Source organism: Odocoileus virginianus, chromosome 29 (genome assembly GCF_023699985.2).
Source record: "Odocoileus virginianus isolate 20LAN1187 ecotype Illinois chromosome 29, Ovbor_1.2, whole genome shotgun sequence".
Classification (NCBI taxonomy): Eukaryota; Metazoa; Chordata; class Mammalia; order Artiodactyla; family Cervidae; genus Odocoileus; species Odocoileus virginianus.
This window is the reverse complement of record NC_069702.1, coordinates 18,482,456-18,498,763: the sequence shown is the minus strand read 5'-3', so window position 1 is coordinate 18,498,763 and position 16,308 is coordinate 18,482,456. Positions and strand designations below refer to the sequence as shown.

Below are 16,308 nucleotides of genomic sequence, written 5' to 3'. Positions count from 1 at the left end.
TGGAGTGGGTAGCCTGTCCCTTCTCCAGGGATCTTACGAAGGTATAAACTGAGTGACAAAAGCACTTCAGTGCTTTGACTTCGGTGAAGTCGCCTTATTGTTGTGGTTGAGGTGGTTTGGTTGGTTTTATTTTGTGTACCTTTGTTTTGTTTTATACTCTGTACCAGTGATTAGAGTACTTTTCTTAACTGTTGCATAATTAGCTTAATTTTATCAGCCAAGAGTTTTGAAGTAAACTTTCAAAAATCAGTGTTTCTGTATTTTGTCTTCTAACTCACATTCACTATGGTTGCAAAGGAGTGACTTCAGCTTTGTACATTATTCCTTTTCTCTTTAGCACGAGAAGCCCTGCCAACATGGGACAAACAGATCCAGTCACTCTGCTTCCAGGTGAACAACCTGTTGGAGAAAATCAGTCAGACAGCCCCAGAATGGACAGCACAAGCCATGGAGGCCCAGATGGCGCAGTGACTCCTCGCAGACCATCTGTGCACACTGACATCTGTTTCCATGTACGGATTCACTTCACTCTCTCAGAAACACTTGCATCATGACCTTACATATTTCAATCCCTTTTATGCTGGATTCTATTTAAAGAAGACATTATTAGAGCAGGAAGTACAAGCATTTAAAAGTACGTAGTTCCCATTTATTCAGGGTCTGTGTATCAAGCTAACTCAGATGTTTTGAAAGCTTTTTCTTTAAACAGAGTAAGTGAAATAACTGTGGCTAAGAAGTTCGGGATTTGTGATAACTTTGTAGTCATGTAAAACTTAAGCGCATTGTGCCTCTCCACATGTGTGTTATTCTAATAAATGGAGAAGTGAGCCAAATAAAAGTAGTAGTTTGTTTTTAATTAGTGAATGGTGTTTTGTTCCTTTTTCCCTTTCACTTAAAAGCAGACATTTATTTGTCCCTTATGCAAGAAGTGAAAAGATAAACCAAAAAGCCTCTTCCCTAGGTATTCACAGTCACAGAGCCAAGAGTCAGCACGTGAAATACCTGTACCAAGTCTGAGCACACAGTGGGGAATTTTTTATTTAGAGAAAGATCAGCAAAGACTCCTCAGAATCATTCCTGCCTCCCTTCATAGAGAAAATGGGGAAGGACTTTTAAAAAAGAGTTTGTAGGCAACTACCAGTTTCAACTCAAACATGTAAAGAGCTCAAGTAGTCAATCCATCCTCCCAGCAAGAAAAGGTTTAACAGGTGGAAAAAAATCCATTCCTTTTCTTAGATCCACCAGAGAATTGAGGTCATAGGGCACACCACCACTCCCAAAACTGGAGAAATAAAGAGAGTCACAGAAACAGAGTAGAGGTCAGCTTACCAGGAGCAGACCAGCTTGGGCCAGTAACTGGTAAATAGTGAAATGGTAACTTTGACAAATTACTGGAGGCTAACTATGGACTTTTTCCTTGGAAGGAAAGTTATGACCAACCTAGACAGCATATTATAAAGCAGAGACATTACTTTGCCAACAAAGGTCCGTCTGGTCAAGGCTATGGTTTTTCCAGTGGTCATGTATGGATGTGAGAGTAGGACTGTGAAGAAAGCTGAGTGCCAAAAAATTGATGCTTTTGAACTATGGTGTTGGAGAAGACTCTTGAGAGTCCCTTGGACCACAAGGAGATCCAACCAGTCCATCCTAAAGGAGATCAGTCCTGGGGGTTCATTGGAAGGACTGAAGCTGAAGCTGAAACTCCAATACTTTGGCCACCTCATGTGAAGAGTTGACTCATTGGAAAAGACCGTGATGCTGGGAGGGATTGGGGGCAGGAGGAGAAGGGGACGACAGAGGATGAGGTGGCTGGATGGCATCACCGACTCGACGGACATGGTTTGAGTAGACTCCGGGAGTTGGTGATGGACAGGGAGGCCTGGCGTGCTGCAGTTCATGGGGTCGCAAAGAGTCGGACACAACTGAGTGACTGAACTGAACTGAACTGAACCATGGACTAGGGCTTCTGTGGTGGCTCAGTGGTAAAGAATGCCTGCAATGCAGGAGATGTGGGTTCAATCCCTGCTTTGGAAAGATCCCCTGGAGAGGGAAATGGCAATCTACTCCAATATTCTTGCCTGGGAAATCCCATGGACAGAGGAGTCTGGTGGGCTGCAGCCCATGGGGTTGCTGAAGAGTTGGACATGACTTAGCAGCTAAACAATAGCAATAAGTTTGGATTGGCAGGACGGTTAAAACCCCGTGGCACTCCAGGAAATTATCATGATTAAGATGAGGGATCCCAGGGGAGGAGAAAGCAACTATTTTGAAATACTTCCAGATCATTTTCCATGACAAAGGCCTGCTCTCTGAAGGAAATTACTCTACCAAGGCCTTATCTGACCTGGGGAAAAGCCAGCTGGATAATTTCAGTCCCTGTTAGCCTACTTGTGACAGGATTTAGCAACTAAACACTTTTTTTTTTTAGCCTTGTGTCATGGGAGAAGAGATACAGTCTAAGAAATACTTCTAAAGGTCACAGCTCAGGGACCTAGGCTAAAGAAAGGACAGAGATAACAAGATAATTGAATGCTCTCCACACCCTTCCACCATGACAACAAAATTCCAGTGTAGTATCTGTGAATTATGACTAAGAGTTCCAAGTCAGGCTCTTTAAGAGAATTCCTAGGGGAAAAAACACAACAGGGAAGAAGACAAGAAAAATAAGAGGAATCAAGCCTCCGCTTTGATTAAACTTACAGCTATAGAAAATGTGAAGTGCTGCTGCCTAGCTCCTATCTAACAGATTAACAAAAAACCTTATACTAGAAGAGCCTGATCGCCTCAGTTCATGTTTCCTGATACATCATGTCTGCCCTCCAAACAAAACATTACAAAGGATGATAAAAAGCAAGAAAAAAAAAACAACACAATTAGAAGACAAATCAAGCATAATCAGACTCAGACATGGCAGAGACGTTGAAATTCTCAGAAGTTTAAAGCAGTGATGTTTAGTTTGCTAAGGGCTCTCATGGGAAAAAGTAGACAACATGTCAAAGACAGATGTGTAGTGTAATCAGAGAGATTGAAATTTCATAACTATAAAATTTTAGAAATACATATAATTGATACACTAAGAAAGGATGGAGAAAATGGAATCACAATATTTTTCATTAAAACCAGAATATTAACAACAAAAAATGTGAGGCAAAAACTGATAGAACTGCAAGGAGATAAAGATGAGTCCACTATACTTGAAAACTTCAGCACCATTCTGTTGGCAATGGGCAGATCGAGCAGGTAGAAAATTACTAAGTACGTAGTTGAACTCAACAGCACCATCAGTCAACTGGATCTAATCTGATATTTCTAAACCACATCCAACAACAGTACACTCAAGCTCACATAGAACATTCCCCAGAGTAGACCATATCCTGGGTCATAAAACACACCTTAACAAGTTAGAAAGAATAGAAATCATAAAATGTATGCTCTCTGACCACAATGAAATGAAACTGGAAATAACAGAAACATAGCTGGAGATTTCCTCAAAACTTGGAGATTAAACAACATACTTCTCAATAACATGTAGATTAAGGAAGAAATCTCAAGAAGAATTTGAAAATATTTTGAACTAAATGAAAATACAACTTATCAAAATTTGTGGGATGCAGTGCATGTGTTAGGAAAGAAGAAAGATCTAAAATCAATAATTTAAGCTTCCACAAGAGGAAACTAGAAAAAAAGAAAAATCCAAAGTAAGCAGAGGGGATGAAATAATAAAAATCAGAGTAGAGTGTAAATTAGTGAAACTTGAAAACAGGAAGTTAATAAGAGAAAATCAATGAAATCAAAGCCTGTTTCTCTGAAAAAATGAATAAAATGGTTGACTCTAGCCAGATAAGGAGAAGACACAAATTACTAGTATCAGAAATAAAGGGGGTCATCACTACAGATCCTATGAAGATTAGAGTAATAATGAAGGAAATATTATAAACAGCTCTATGCTGACAAATTTGATAACTTAGATGATATGGACCAATTCTATGAGAGATATAATCTACCAAATTCTCACAAAAAAAGTCTGAATAGGCCTCTAACTATTAAATTTTTTAAATCAATGATTAAAAACCTTCCATAACAGAAAGCACTGGGCCCAGGTGAGTTCACTAGTGAATGGTATCAAACATTTAAGGAAGAAATCACACCAATTCTCTACAATCTCAGAAAATAGAAGCATAGAGAACACTTCTTCATTCATTTTTTTTAAAGGCAAGCATCATCCTTCCACCAAAGCCAGATAAAGATATTACAAGAAAGGAAAACTGCAGTTCTGTATCTATCATGAACATAGATGTAAAAATTCTTAACAAAACATTAGCGAGTCAAATCCAGCAATACAAATCCAGCAATACAAAAATCCAGCAATACAAAAAGATGCCGTGACCAAGTGAGATTTATTCCATGTGTATAAATTGGTTCAACATTAAAAAATCAATTAATGTAGCTCATCACATCTATAAGCTGTGGAAGAAAAGTTCTTTGGTCATATCAATAAATAGAGAAAAAGCATTTTTATAAAACCCAACACCTGTTGGGTGCATGAGACAAGTGCTCGGGCCTGGTGCACTGGGAAGACCCAGAGGGATCGGGTGGAGAGGGAGGTGGGAGGGGGGACCGGGACGGGGAATACATGTAAATCCATGGCTAATTCATTTCAGTGTATGACAAAAACCACTGCAATGATGTAAAGTAATTAGCCTCCAACTAATAAAAATAAATGGAAAAAAAAAAAAAACAACCCAACACCTATTCATGATAAAAAATTTCAACAAGCTAGGAATACAGAGGAATTTCCTCAATTTAATAAGTAATATGTACAAAACCCCCACAGCTAACTTCATAATGGTGAGAAACTAGATTGCTAGATTCTTTCCCCTCAGATCAGGAATAAGGCAAAGCTGTCCACTCTCACCACTCCTATATTTTTGGCTGTGCCCGAGGGCTTGTGGAATCCCTCACCAGTTATTGAACCTGCACCCTTGGCACTGAAAACAGAGTCCTAACTACTGGACTACCAGGGAATTCCCTCACCAGTCTTATTGAACATTGCATTATAGTCCTGGGTGATGCCGTAAGACCAGAAAAGAAAGTTAACCTTTAAATACAGATTGGCTGCAGATGGTGACTGCAGCTATGAAATTAAAGACGTTTGCTCCTTGCAAGAAAAGCTATGACCAACCCAGACAGCATATTTAAAAATGGAGATGTTACTTTGCTGACAAATGTCCATATAGTCAAATGTCCAGTAGTCATGTATGGGTGTGAGATTTGGACCATAAAGAAAGTGCCAAAGAATTAATGCTTTTGAACTGTGGTGTTGGAGAAAACTCTTGAGAGTCCCTTGGACTGCAAGGAGATCAAACCAGTCGATCCTAAAGGAAATGAGTCCTGAATATTCATTGGAAGGACTGATGCTGAAGCTGAAACTCCAATACTTTGACCACCTGATGCATAGAAGTGACTCCTTGGAAAAGACCCTGATGCTGGGAAAGATTGAAGGCAGGAAGAGAAGGGGACGACAGAGGATGAGATGATTGGATGGCATCACCAACTCGATGGACATGAGTTTGAGCAAGCTCTGGGAGTTGGTGATAGACAGAAAAGCTTGGCGTGCTGCAGTCCATGGGGTCGCAAAGAGTCGGACACAACTGAACAACTCAACTGAACTGAACTGGGAAGGAAGAAATAAAACTATCTCTGTTCACAGTTGACATGATTATGTAGAAAATCTCAAGGAACCAGAAGAAAAAATTCTTGCAACTAATAAGCAGTTATAGCCAAGTTGCAGGATACGAGATTAATATACAAAAGTCAGTAGCTTTCAGGACTTCCCTGGTGGTCCAGTGGTTATGAATCTGCCTTCCAATGCAGGGTTGCAGGTTTGATTCCTGGTCCAGGAACTAAGATCCCATGTGTCGTGGGGCAACTAAGCCTACATGCTGCAACTACTGAGCTCGGTGCCACAACTAGAGAAGCCCACACAGTGCAGTGATAGATCCTGTGTGCCGCGGTGAGGATCCTGAGTGCTGCAACTAAGACCCAGCACAACCGGATAGCTATGTTTTAAAGGTCAATTGCTTATATATAAGCAATGAGCATTTGGAATTGGAAATTTGAAATAAGTATGTGTGTTTGAAGTAGGGAAAACAGGAAATTTGGAGAGTGAAAACATGGTGGGAGAATAGGCTAAAGAGGTAGATTGAGGTCGTGAAAGATCAGGGAAATTTTTTTTAGGATATTTACAATTTTCTCAAGGCAAGCAGTGTACAGGATGGACTGGGGAGAAAGCAATGGGAGCTGGAGTTACTAGAGGCTGAGAAACTAACTCAGGAGCTATAAACATGAATCTCAAAAGACGTAATGTGGGCTTGGACTACATTCTTGGCAGTGGAGACAAAGAGGAGAGGACAGAGTAATTCATTCAATAATTGATCTCTTCAGTTCAGTCGCTCAGTCGTGTCTGACTCTGTGACCCCATGGACTGCAGCACGCCAGGCTTCCCTGTCCATCACCAGTTCCCGGAGGCTGCTCAAACTCATGTCCATTGAGTCGGTGATGCCATCCAACCATCTCATCCTCTGTCGTCCCTTCTTCTGCCCTCAATCTTTCCCAGCATCAGGGCCTTTTCCAGTGGGTCAGTTCTTGGTATTAGGTGGCCAAAGCGATTTGCGTATGTATCTACTAGATGTCAGGCATTTTTCTAGGCACTGTGGATATAGGAACAAGTAAAGCAGATCATCCACTAGGGTTATCAAGTGGAGTTTAAGTGACAGAAGTTGGTGTCTGAGTAGATGTGAGGAGAAGGGAGAAGGGTGTGATGAGACAATTCAGGTTTCAACGGTATCTAGATTTATTACCTTGAAAACCTGGGTAGTGAAATCGTTTGACCTGTTGGATAGAGAATGGGTAGGGGAACACCAAGAAGCACTTGTTTTGCAGGCAGTGGAAGAGACATTCTGAAGATCAATAGTATGGAAGAAACTAGAAATGCAGTCTTCCTTGGTATAAGGGAGGCATTTGAAGCTATGAGAGTAGATGATTTTAAGAAGGAAATGGCAACCCACTCCAGTGTTCTTGTATGGAGAATCCTAGGGGCGGCAGAGCCTGGTGGGCTGCTGCCTATGGGGTCGCACAGAGCTGGACACGACTGAAGCGACTTAGCGGCAGCAGCAGCAGCAAGAAGACTATGCGGAGAAGGCGATGGCACCCCACTCCAGTCCTCTTGCCTGGAAACTCCCATGGACAGAGGAACCTGATAGGCTGCAGTCCATGGGTCGCTAAGAGTCGGTTGGATATGACTGAGCGACTTCACTTTCACTTTTCACTGTCACGCACTGGAGAAGGAAATGGCAACTCATTCCAGTGTTCTTGCCTGGAGAATCCCAGGGACGGCGGAGCCTGGTGGGCTGCAGTCCATGGGGTCACACAGAGCTGGACACGACTGAAGTGACTTAGCAGCAGCGGCAAGAAGACTATGAGGTGTGATAGGAGTGGACCCAGGATAGAACTTGGCAAAACACCTACATCTATAAGGCAAGTGAAGAAAGGGGGCAAGGACTCAAGTTTGAGTGCCTATTAAGTTCCAGGTGGTTTTACATTTTTTCTCACTGAAATTTCACAATATACTTATAGTGAAATACCTACTTACAGTAGATATTTCTACTAATAGATGTTTTTACTTATAATATTTCTACTGGTCTGAAGGTTGCCTTCCCCCACTCTCCACCCCAACAGATGAAATGGACTCAGAAGTGTAGGGGGAGAAAGAAAGGAAATTAGGAAGTGAGATTTTCAGCAGGGCAAAATGTTGCAGAGGATAAACAGGACAAGAAATGGGAAAAAAAGAAATGATTGCTTCACACGTTTGTCTATCAGTATTTAACCAAAATTGAATCATATTAAATTTGACAATTGAATTTTTATTACTTGCTTTGATACCTCATATGCAAAAGAGAAAATCAATAACACAACAATGAAACCATCAAGTATGCAGTTGGGAAGCAGAACTAGTGCATTGTTGCTTTGTCAGCATTAATAATGCTTGTAAATAACACGAAAAGGAGGGAAAGCGTTGGTTAAATGTACTGTAAGTGTCTTAGAGCAGGGGTCCCCACCCTCTGGAATGTAATGCCTGATGACCTGGAGCTGATGTAATAATAATAGAAACAAAGTGCACAGTAAATGTAATATGCTTGAATCATCCAGAAACCATCCTTCCCTCTCTCTCCTCCACCGGCCCCACCCCACCCCACCCCTACCCCCGGCCCCCATTCACGGCAAAATTGTCTTCCACGGAACTGGTCCCTGGTTCAAAACGGTTAGGGACCACTGACTTAGAATAGTTGTCTGTAGTCTTTCTCTCTCTCTCTTAAACTTCTTAGATGAAAGAGAGCTGAATTGCTGTGGACCAAAATCTCCTGTTAGGAAAACAAACTATAAGAATGAAATTATGATATCGGCCCTTGGAATTGACAAATGACAGGAAGACATTTTATTGAGAGCAAAGAACTGTAAAGAATCATGCTTGTAAAATCTTTTATTTGATCATATTTTAAAATGTAATACAGAATTTATAAGCTGGAAAACTTAATCGCAAGGAGAAACTACGCTGGACCATTTGGCAAAACTAAGGGATAACACTCCTTTGAAATAAAAGTTCAGTTTTTTTTAAACCCCACTGATTATGATTAAAAATGTCAATTATATTTCAATTGCAGAAAGTGGAAAAGCTGAAGAGGTGTTGAGCTCTTCACCGGGTCAGGAGAGCGACCACAGAAGAAAGGGGGAGAAAGGAGCTCTTCACCTACGAGGGACACAAAAAATAAGGTCAAATTTTCTCAATCTGCTTTTTAATTTTTAATAAAGATTTAATTTTAGAATCATTTTAGATTTATAGAAAAGTTACAAAGAGAGTTCCCAGATAACTGCACCAGTTTCCCTACTGGCTAGCATCTTACTATGGTAGGTGTATCACAACTAATGAACCAATGTTGATAGATTATTAATCAAAGACTGTCCTTTATTCAGATTGCTCAGTTTTTACATAATGTCCCTGTGCTGTTCCAAGATCCCATTCAGATAGCATATTACCTCTCCTCATTAAGTTTCCTTAAGCTCCTCTAAACCGTGACAGCACATTTCTTGTTTCTGATGACCTTGACAGTTTTGAGGAGAATCTGCCTTAATTTTTGTATTTTGCAGAATGGGCCTCAGTTTTTTTGTCTGATGTTTTTCTGATGGTTAGACTGGAGTTGTGGGGTGTCGAGAGAAGACCACAGAGGTAAAGTGCCAGTTTCATCACATCATTTTAGGGGTACATGCTATCAACAGGACACCACCGATGATGATAACTGGCTAAGGTAATTTTGTCCGGTTTTTCCACTTGGTTAGTCTTCCAAGGTTATTCCCGCCCCCTCTTCCCCTTTTCATACTGTACACTTTGAAAGTCGCTATGCAAACCATACTTAAGAGGTGGGAATAATGCTTTCTTTCCTTACAGGAGGCATATCTTCATTAATTATGTAAAATTCTGTACTTCTGGGAAATCTGTCTATTCTCCCTTTTTAGTTGGTTCTTACACCTCTTTGCCTCAGTCTGTTTTTAACATAAATCACATTATTCTTTAATCTGTATCTTTTGATTCTCCCATTACAGATATTTGGATATGTAAAGTTTTATTGTCAATGAATAACATAGGGTCCAAGCTGATGAGCGAGAGTCAGGACCACCAAGATATTTTACATCAAACCAGCTTAAAAATTCAGAGAGATAATTTCCTTGAAGTTAAAAAAAAAAAAAGCTCAGATGCCAGGATTTATGTATGTGTGGATAGCTCTTAATATTTTATCCAAATTGTCTCATGTGTTTATTTAAACAGTGTTGAAATGATGTACGGCCACCTCTGCTTCTGACCTTTCCCTGTCCAGTCTGTGTACATACCATTACCAGGTTAATTTTTCTAAAACATAACCCTCCATATGTTACTCCTTTACTCACAACCTAAAATAATTCCCCTGCCTGAATGATAAGTTGGTTTAGTCGTGTTCGACTCTTTGCGACCCTATGGACGGCAGCCCACCAGACTCCTCTGTCCATGGTATTCCCCGGGCAAGAATACTGGAGTGGGTTGCCATGCCCTCCTCCAGGGGGTCTTCCTGACCCAGGGACTGTGTCTCTTTATGTCTCCTGCGTTGGCAGGCAGATTCTTTACCACTAGGGCCACCTGGGAAGCCCCCAAATAACTCCCCAGTGCTTACCAAATAAAAGCCCAGGTCATTAGCCTAGTATTCATGACACTGCAGTAAAATATTTCATTTCTCATTATTTTCCCCCTTATGTGTTCCTGCCAAGAGGAACCTAAACTCATAAATATGTTTTTTCCTCTTTTTGCCTCTGTAGTTTCATTGGGCTTCCCTGGAGGCTCAACCGGAAAGCATCCATCTGCAGTGCAGCAGCCGTAGGAGACGTAGGTTCAATCCCTGGGCTGGGAAGATCCCCTGGAGAGAGCATGGCAGCCCACTCCAGTATTCTTGCCGGGGGAATCCCATGGACAGAGGAGCCTGGTGGTCTACGTTCTGTAGGGTTGCAAAGAATCAGACATGACAGAACGCCTTAGCATAGCACAGCACATAGTTCCACTCATGCTGCTGTTGAGAGGCAACACCCATTTCTATTCATCAGATTCCCATCTTGAGTCAGAAATCTTCTGTTGGTCCCATCTGCTCTATTTCTACCCTTGTCCACCCTGCGCTGTGCCCTGGGAGGCTGACCTGGGTACCCTAGCAACACCATCCTTGTCTCTGCCTCCCTGGTGGGTTCAGCCAACAGGAAGCCCAGAAGGACGTCAGAATGTGAGGTCAGGGCGCCTTCCCTGGTGACCACTTCCTGAAGGGCTGCCCTGGGCTGCTCAGGTCCGCTCAGGGCAGCTATCATACAGCTTTCTCCTTTGGGATTCTAGTCACTGCTCCCTCCCCTCCTCCAGGGGCCCAGGGCTGGTCATGGTTCCCACCTCCTGTCTCCTCCCGCCCACCCTGCAGCTGGTTTCATTAAATCCTTCTCTTCTCACAGCTTGGGTGCCACATATTTCCTCTTGAGACCCTGATGCTCACTTCCTCTTCAGAATCAAAAACCACTTCTTTCAAGAAACTTTCACTTGTACATCTCACAGAATATCATCTTTTCTACCTCTGAGCATAAAATAGCACTTTGTCTAAAGGCATTGGTCAAAGTTTACATTTTATTAATGCTGTTTTTTGGAGTATAAAGTCTCAAAGGACAAGAGGACAAGAGGACCAACTTATTTCCTTTTGTTCCCCCAAATCCTAACAGTGTCCCACACGGTACTAGGTACTTGAGACATTATGTGCTACACACATGAATATTTAAAAATGTACCTTCCAAGAGTTGTTTGTTAACCTATACAGAGTTCTCATTCACTTGAGAAAGGAAGTGGAATTTTTGCAAAGAATGGGAAAATTAATGTTTTCTTCCCATACTCAAGATATGTTCTATAGAAGATCATCAAAATCATGTTGCTTTCTACTTTACTACATCCTCGATAGCTAATTCTGAGAATCTTGGAAGAATGAGTTGAAAAATAACTTGATTGAATTTCAGATGATGACATTCTACATAACATTTCCAAATATTCTATATAGTATTCCACCTCTTTCAAAGTCTACCATCTCCAATAAGACTTTTCTGTTTAACCTCACCTCAAGTATTGATATGCTTTATGCCACAATCAATCCAAATTTATGTAACATAATTTTCACTTTCAGTACTACTTCATAATTATTTACCAGTTTCTTTTGTCAGTTTGTTTGTATCAGGAGGGAGCATGTATTCACTACTTTTGTATCTCACCACACTCTTGTATTTTATATATATATATATTTATTTATATATGCTTTTGCAAGTGGTGTTTCATTAATAGACCACTAGAATTCTGAGAAGTCTAGAAAAGTCATCCTTTATTTATAAAAATACAGTTTCAAAATATAGAGTTATGAACTGAATGTTTGTGTACCGCTCCCCAAACAGGGATATTGAAACCCCAAACCCCAATGTGATGGTATTAGGAGATGGAGCCTTTGGGAGTTAATAAGGTTTAGATGAGATCATGAAGGTGAGGTCCCCATGATGGGATTACTATCCTCATAAGAGGAAAGACCAAAACACTTTCTCTAGTCTTTGAAGACACAGCAAAAAGGTAGCCAGCTGCAAGCTAAGAAGAGCACCCTTGCCAAGAACCTGAACTGGCTCACACCTTGGTCTTGGACTTGCCACCATCTAGAACTGTGAGACATAAGTTCCTGATGTTTAACCTGTTCAGGCCGTTTTGTTATAGTAGCTTGAACAAGCCAGTACAGCTATCTTCTTCATAAGAAGAAATCAAAATCTATCTTTCTATTAAGATAACATTTGAAAGGCTTAAAGAACTGCTATTATTGAATTATTGTTCGAAATAATACTTTGTTTACAGAGCCCTTAATTACACTTCTAAACATTCACAGATTCCGGGACTTACCATTGATCCCTTTTTCAGAAAGTGCGATTGGCTCTCCTTCTGTTGATGTCTCTCTTGATTTGGCAAAGAGAGCACAGAGGACAGCAGAGGGTCACCATGTAGTCGTCACAAATGGATCCCTGTTGGAAAACAGAAAAGAAACAGAAATGTAAAAACCCACCTATGTGGAAACAAAGGCTCGTGGGATTTCAGGACATTTTGAAGAGCAGCAGAAGGCGCTGATGCTTTGAATTTGAAGTTGGGATGGATACATTCAGGAAAATGTTAGCTGATTTATCCACATAACTCCTGTCTCTGTTTATCACATCAAATGTTTTCCTGCACTTTGTAATGCTGAAAATAGAAGAAATCCAACCAGGGGCTTCCCTGGTGGTTCAGTGGTAAAGAATCCACCTGCCGATGCAGAAGACCCAGGTTGGATCCCTGGTCTGGGAAGATCCTACATGCTATGGAGCAACTAAGCCCCTGTTAGTTGCTATCAAGGCCACACTCTGGACCCCAGGAGCTGCAATTACTGAGTCCATGTGCCGCAACTACTGAAGTCCATGCTCTCTAGAGCCGGTGCCCTGCAACAAGAGAAGCTACTGCAGCGAGAAGCCCACACACTGCATAGCCCCCGTGTGCCGCAACTAGAGAAAAGCCTTCGCAGGAACAAAGACCCAACACAGCCAAAAAAAGTAAATACATAAAATTTAAAAAGGAAAAAGGGTCCATGAGGCAAAAGAGGTAAAAGATTAGAGAGAGGTGAAAGATTGGGAAAAAAAAAGAAAAGATCCAACAAACTATCAAAGGAAGGTAAAACAAACAGTTTCAGGAAGTAAAATCTCAAAATTCTTTTCTCCTATACCCTTTCCCTGTATCAGGAAGCTCCTAGAGGGTGCCCCCACCAGAATGAAGAAGTAAACTAAGAAAGAAGAGGATGTGGGGTATAAGAAACCAGAACCTAACATGCGGGACTGGTTAAAGGAATCCCCAGGTCAAGATGATGGAGATGGCAGGGCGGAAACAGCGCATGAGGAATGGAAAACTGGTTCAAAGGGTAGCAGGTCACGGAGTGATTTCATCAAGAAGATGAAGATGCTAGAATGTCTGTCTGATGTTTAGGGAAGAGATTTAGAAAACTGGAAAGAGTTTGGGATTGGATTACTTGTAAGTAAATGGAAAACCCCTAATGAAAAAGTCAAGAGTTATTAATAGTAGGAAAAACTAAGTTTAGTAGAAAAGGCAATCATTGTTCATTACACAATTCAACTCAGCTCTGAAGAGCAAATATAGGTGTCCTAATGTAAATGCTAAATATGGACTTAGCCAAAATTATATATAATCATATTGGAGGGGGGCTTCCCTTGTGGCTCAGCTGGTAAAGAATCCACCTACAATGTGGGAGACCTGGGTTCGATCCCTGGATTGGGAAGGTCCCCTGGAGAAGGGAAATGCTACCTACTCCGATATTCTGGCCTAGAGAATTCCATGGACTGTATAGTATATGTGCTGCCAAAGCGAGCACTCCATGGACTGTATAGTCCATGGGGTGGCAAAGAATTGGACAAGACTGAGCAACTTTCACTTCACATATTGGAGGGAGTGGGGTAGGGGTAGGGTGCATGTCCGTGGTGCAGAAGGGGGAGAAAACAGAACTAAATTCTCATCTTCCATGATGGGAGACCCATAGACAACGCCCCCAACTGAACAGTCAAAAGGTAGCAATACAAGTCTACAATTTGGAGATATGGAGGTAAACAGCTCTGGGAAAGAGGAAATGGGGAATAGAAGTTTGGGGACTATTATTTTTCTCAAAAAACCTTGTAAATTAGATAATTTTAACAGCTATGTGCTTGCAGAGCTTTGTTAAATAACATTCAAGCCGCACTAGAAAATAGGGCTGGGGGAACTTAGTGAGCCAGAAATCTTCAGAAATTTTTGAAAAAAAAAAAAAAAGAAGCAGATGGGATTATGTTGATGGAGAAAAGTAAAACAGAACTCAGGAACATGAAACTTAACATAGTCAGGGGCACCGCATTAGATAAACCCCAAACCAAAACCTGTGAGATCAGAAAGGAGGAAGGAACAGGCTGGGGAATGAAAGGTGGGAGGTTAACTGAAGCCAGCTTTTGTGGCTGGGCCAGCCCAGAACTGCCAGCTGTGGCCTTGCCTGGGACACAGTGCAGAGCAGTTTAACGGACAACCCTCATGTGGGCTTTGGGGCCCCAGCAAAGAAGAGGGGTGAGATAAGTGGGGAGCTATTCACCCATTGCATAAGAGGGCAGGCTCTCAAGGACTCACCACAAAAGCACTAAGAGAAATATTAAGAAGTAAAGACATTTTAGCACAGTGGAGACATCTAAATCATTCCCACCGATGAGACTGGCAAATTGTTTTATGTTTCCTATTCATCAAATGTTAATTTTTCCTACTTCTTTTTTTTTTTTTGGCTGAATAGACCTTTCCTGGTTCCTTTTGTTCCCTTTGCTGTGCTATGCTTAGTCGCTCAGTCGTGTCCGACTCTTTGCGACCCCATGGACTGTAGCCTGCCAGTTTACTCTGTCCATGGGGATTCTCCAGGCAAGAATACTGGAGTGTGTTGCCATGCTCTCCTCCAGGGGATCTTCCCAGCCCAGGGATTGAACCCAGGTCTTCCGCATCTCAGGCAGTTTCTTTACCCTCTGAGCCACTAGGGAAGCCCTTTGTTCCCTTTAGCAGTAATTTTTTTTTTTAAGATTTTTTTTGGATGGGGACCATTTTTAAAGCCTTTATTGAATTTGTTACATTATTGCTTCATGTTACATTATTGCTTCATTGTTTCATGTTTTGTTTCTTTGGCCTTGAGACATGTGGGATCTTGGCTCCTTGAGCAGGGATTGAATGCCCCACCCTATGTTGAAAAGTGAAGTCTTAACCACTGGACCATTAGAGAAGTCCCCTTTTAGTAGTTTCAGATGTTCCACAACCAATTTTTATCCTTTTAGTGATGATCCTGAAATTTTTACCCACAACTTAATATTATATTTATTTTGAGATTCATCCAAATTGTGTGTATCAATAGTTCATTCCCTTTTATTGTTGAGTAGTATACTATTACATGGATAGATAGACCACAATTTGTTTATTCATTCACCTGCTGGGGGACATTTGGGTTGTTTTTTTAGTTTTTGGCTATTGCAAGCAAAACTACTCTAAATATTTGTGTACTAGTCTTGGTATGGATATATATTTTTGCAGGGTAGATATCTAGGAGCAGAATGGCTGGGCCAAAAAGTAGATGTATGTTTAACTTTTTAAGAAACTATATTTTACACTCCAACCATCAGTGCATGAGGGTTTCGGTTCCTCCATATAAGCTAACACTTGGTGTGAGTTAGTCTGTTTATTTTAGCTGTCCCAATAGACATACGGCAGTACCTCACTATGGTTTTCATTTGCATTTCTCTAGTGACTGATGATGTTGAACATCTTCTTATGTACTTATTTGCCATTCAAATATTTTCTTTTTTTTTTTCTAATTTTTTGGGGGTTAAAAATACTCAGCATGAGATCTGCCTTCCTAACACACTTTAAGTGTACACAACAATTTGATGAATCCTCAAAAAATCATACTGAGTGAAAGACGCTGCATAAAATAGTACACTGTATGGTGAAAAGTGAGTCGTTCAGTCCTGTCCAACTCTTAACAGCCCCATGGACTATACAGTCCATGGAATTCTCCAGGCCAAGATACTGGAGAGGGTAGCTGTTTCCTCCTCCAGGGGATCTTCCCAACCCAGGGATTGATCCAAGCC

At 41.2% G+C, this 16,308-nt stretch overlaps 2 protein-coding genes across 3 annotated transcripts in view; one reads left to right on the top strand and one right to left on the bottom strand.

The window, feature by feature from the left end:
• COPS4 (COP9 signalosome subunit 4) overlaps positions 1 to 856 on the top strand; it is a 40,801-nt gene extending 39,945 nt beyond the window's left edge. For both annotated transcript variants that reach the window (XM_020892863.2, XM_020892862.2), the window contains one exon: positions 338 to 856. In XM_020892863.2, coding sequence (XP_020748522.2) covers positions 338 to 394 — 57 coding nt within the window. In that variant the 3' untranslated portion in view covers positions 395 to 856. The remainder of the gene's footprint in view (positions 1 to 337) is intronic.
• Positions 857 to 8,521: 7,665 nt separating this feature from the next.
• The window catches only part of LOC110136879 (placenta associated 8), a 31,713-nt gene continuing 23,926 nt past the window's right edge, over positions 8,522 to 16,308 (bottom strand). The window contains exons 4-5 of the mRNA XM_020892864.2: positions 12,533 to 12,651; positions 8,522 to 8,806 (exon numbers count right to left, since the gene is read on the bottom strand). Of these exons, the coding sequence (XP_020748523.1) occupies positions 12,547 to 12,651 (105 nt within the window). The 3' untranslated portion in view covers positions 8,522 to 8,806; positions 12,533 to 12,546. The remainder of the gene's footprint in view (positions 8,807 to 12,532; positions 12,652 to 16,308) is intronic.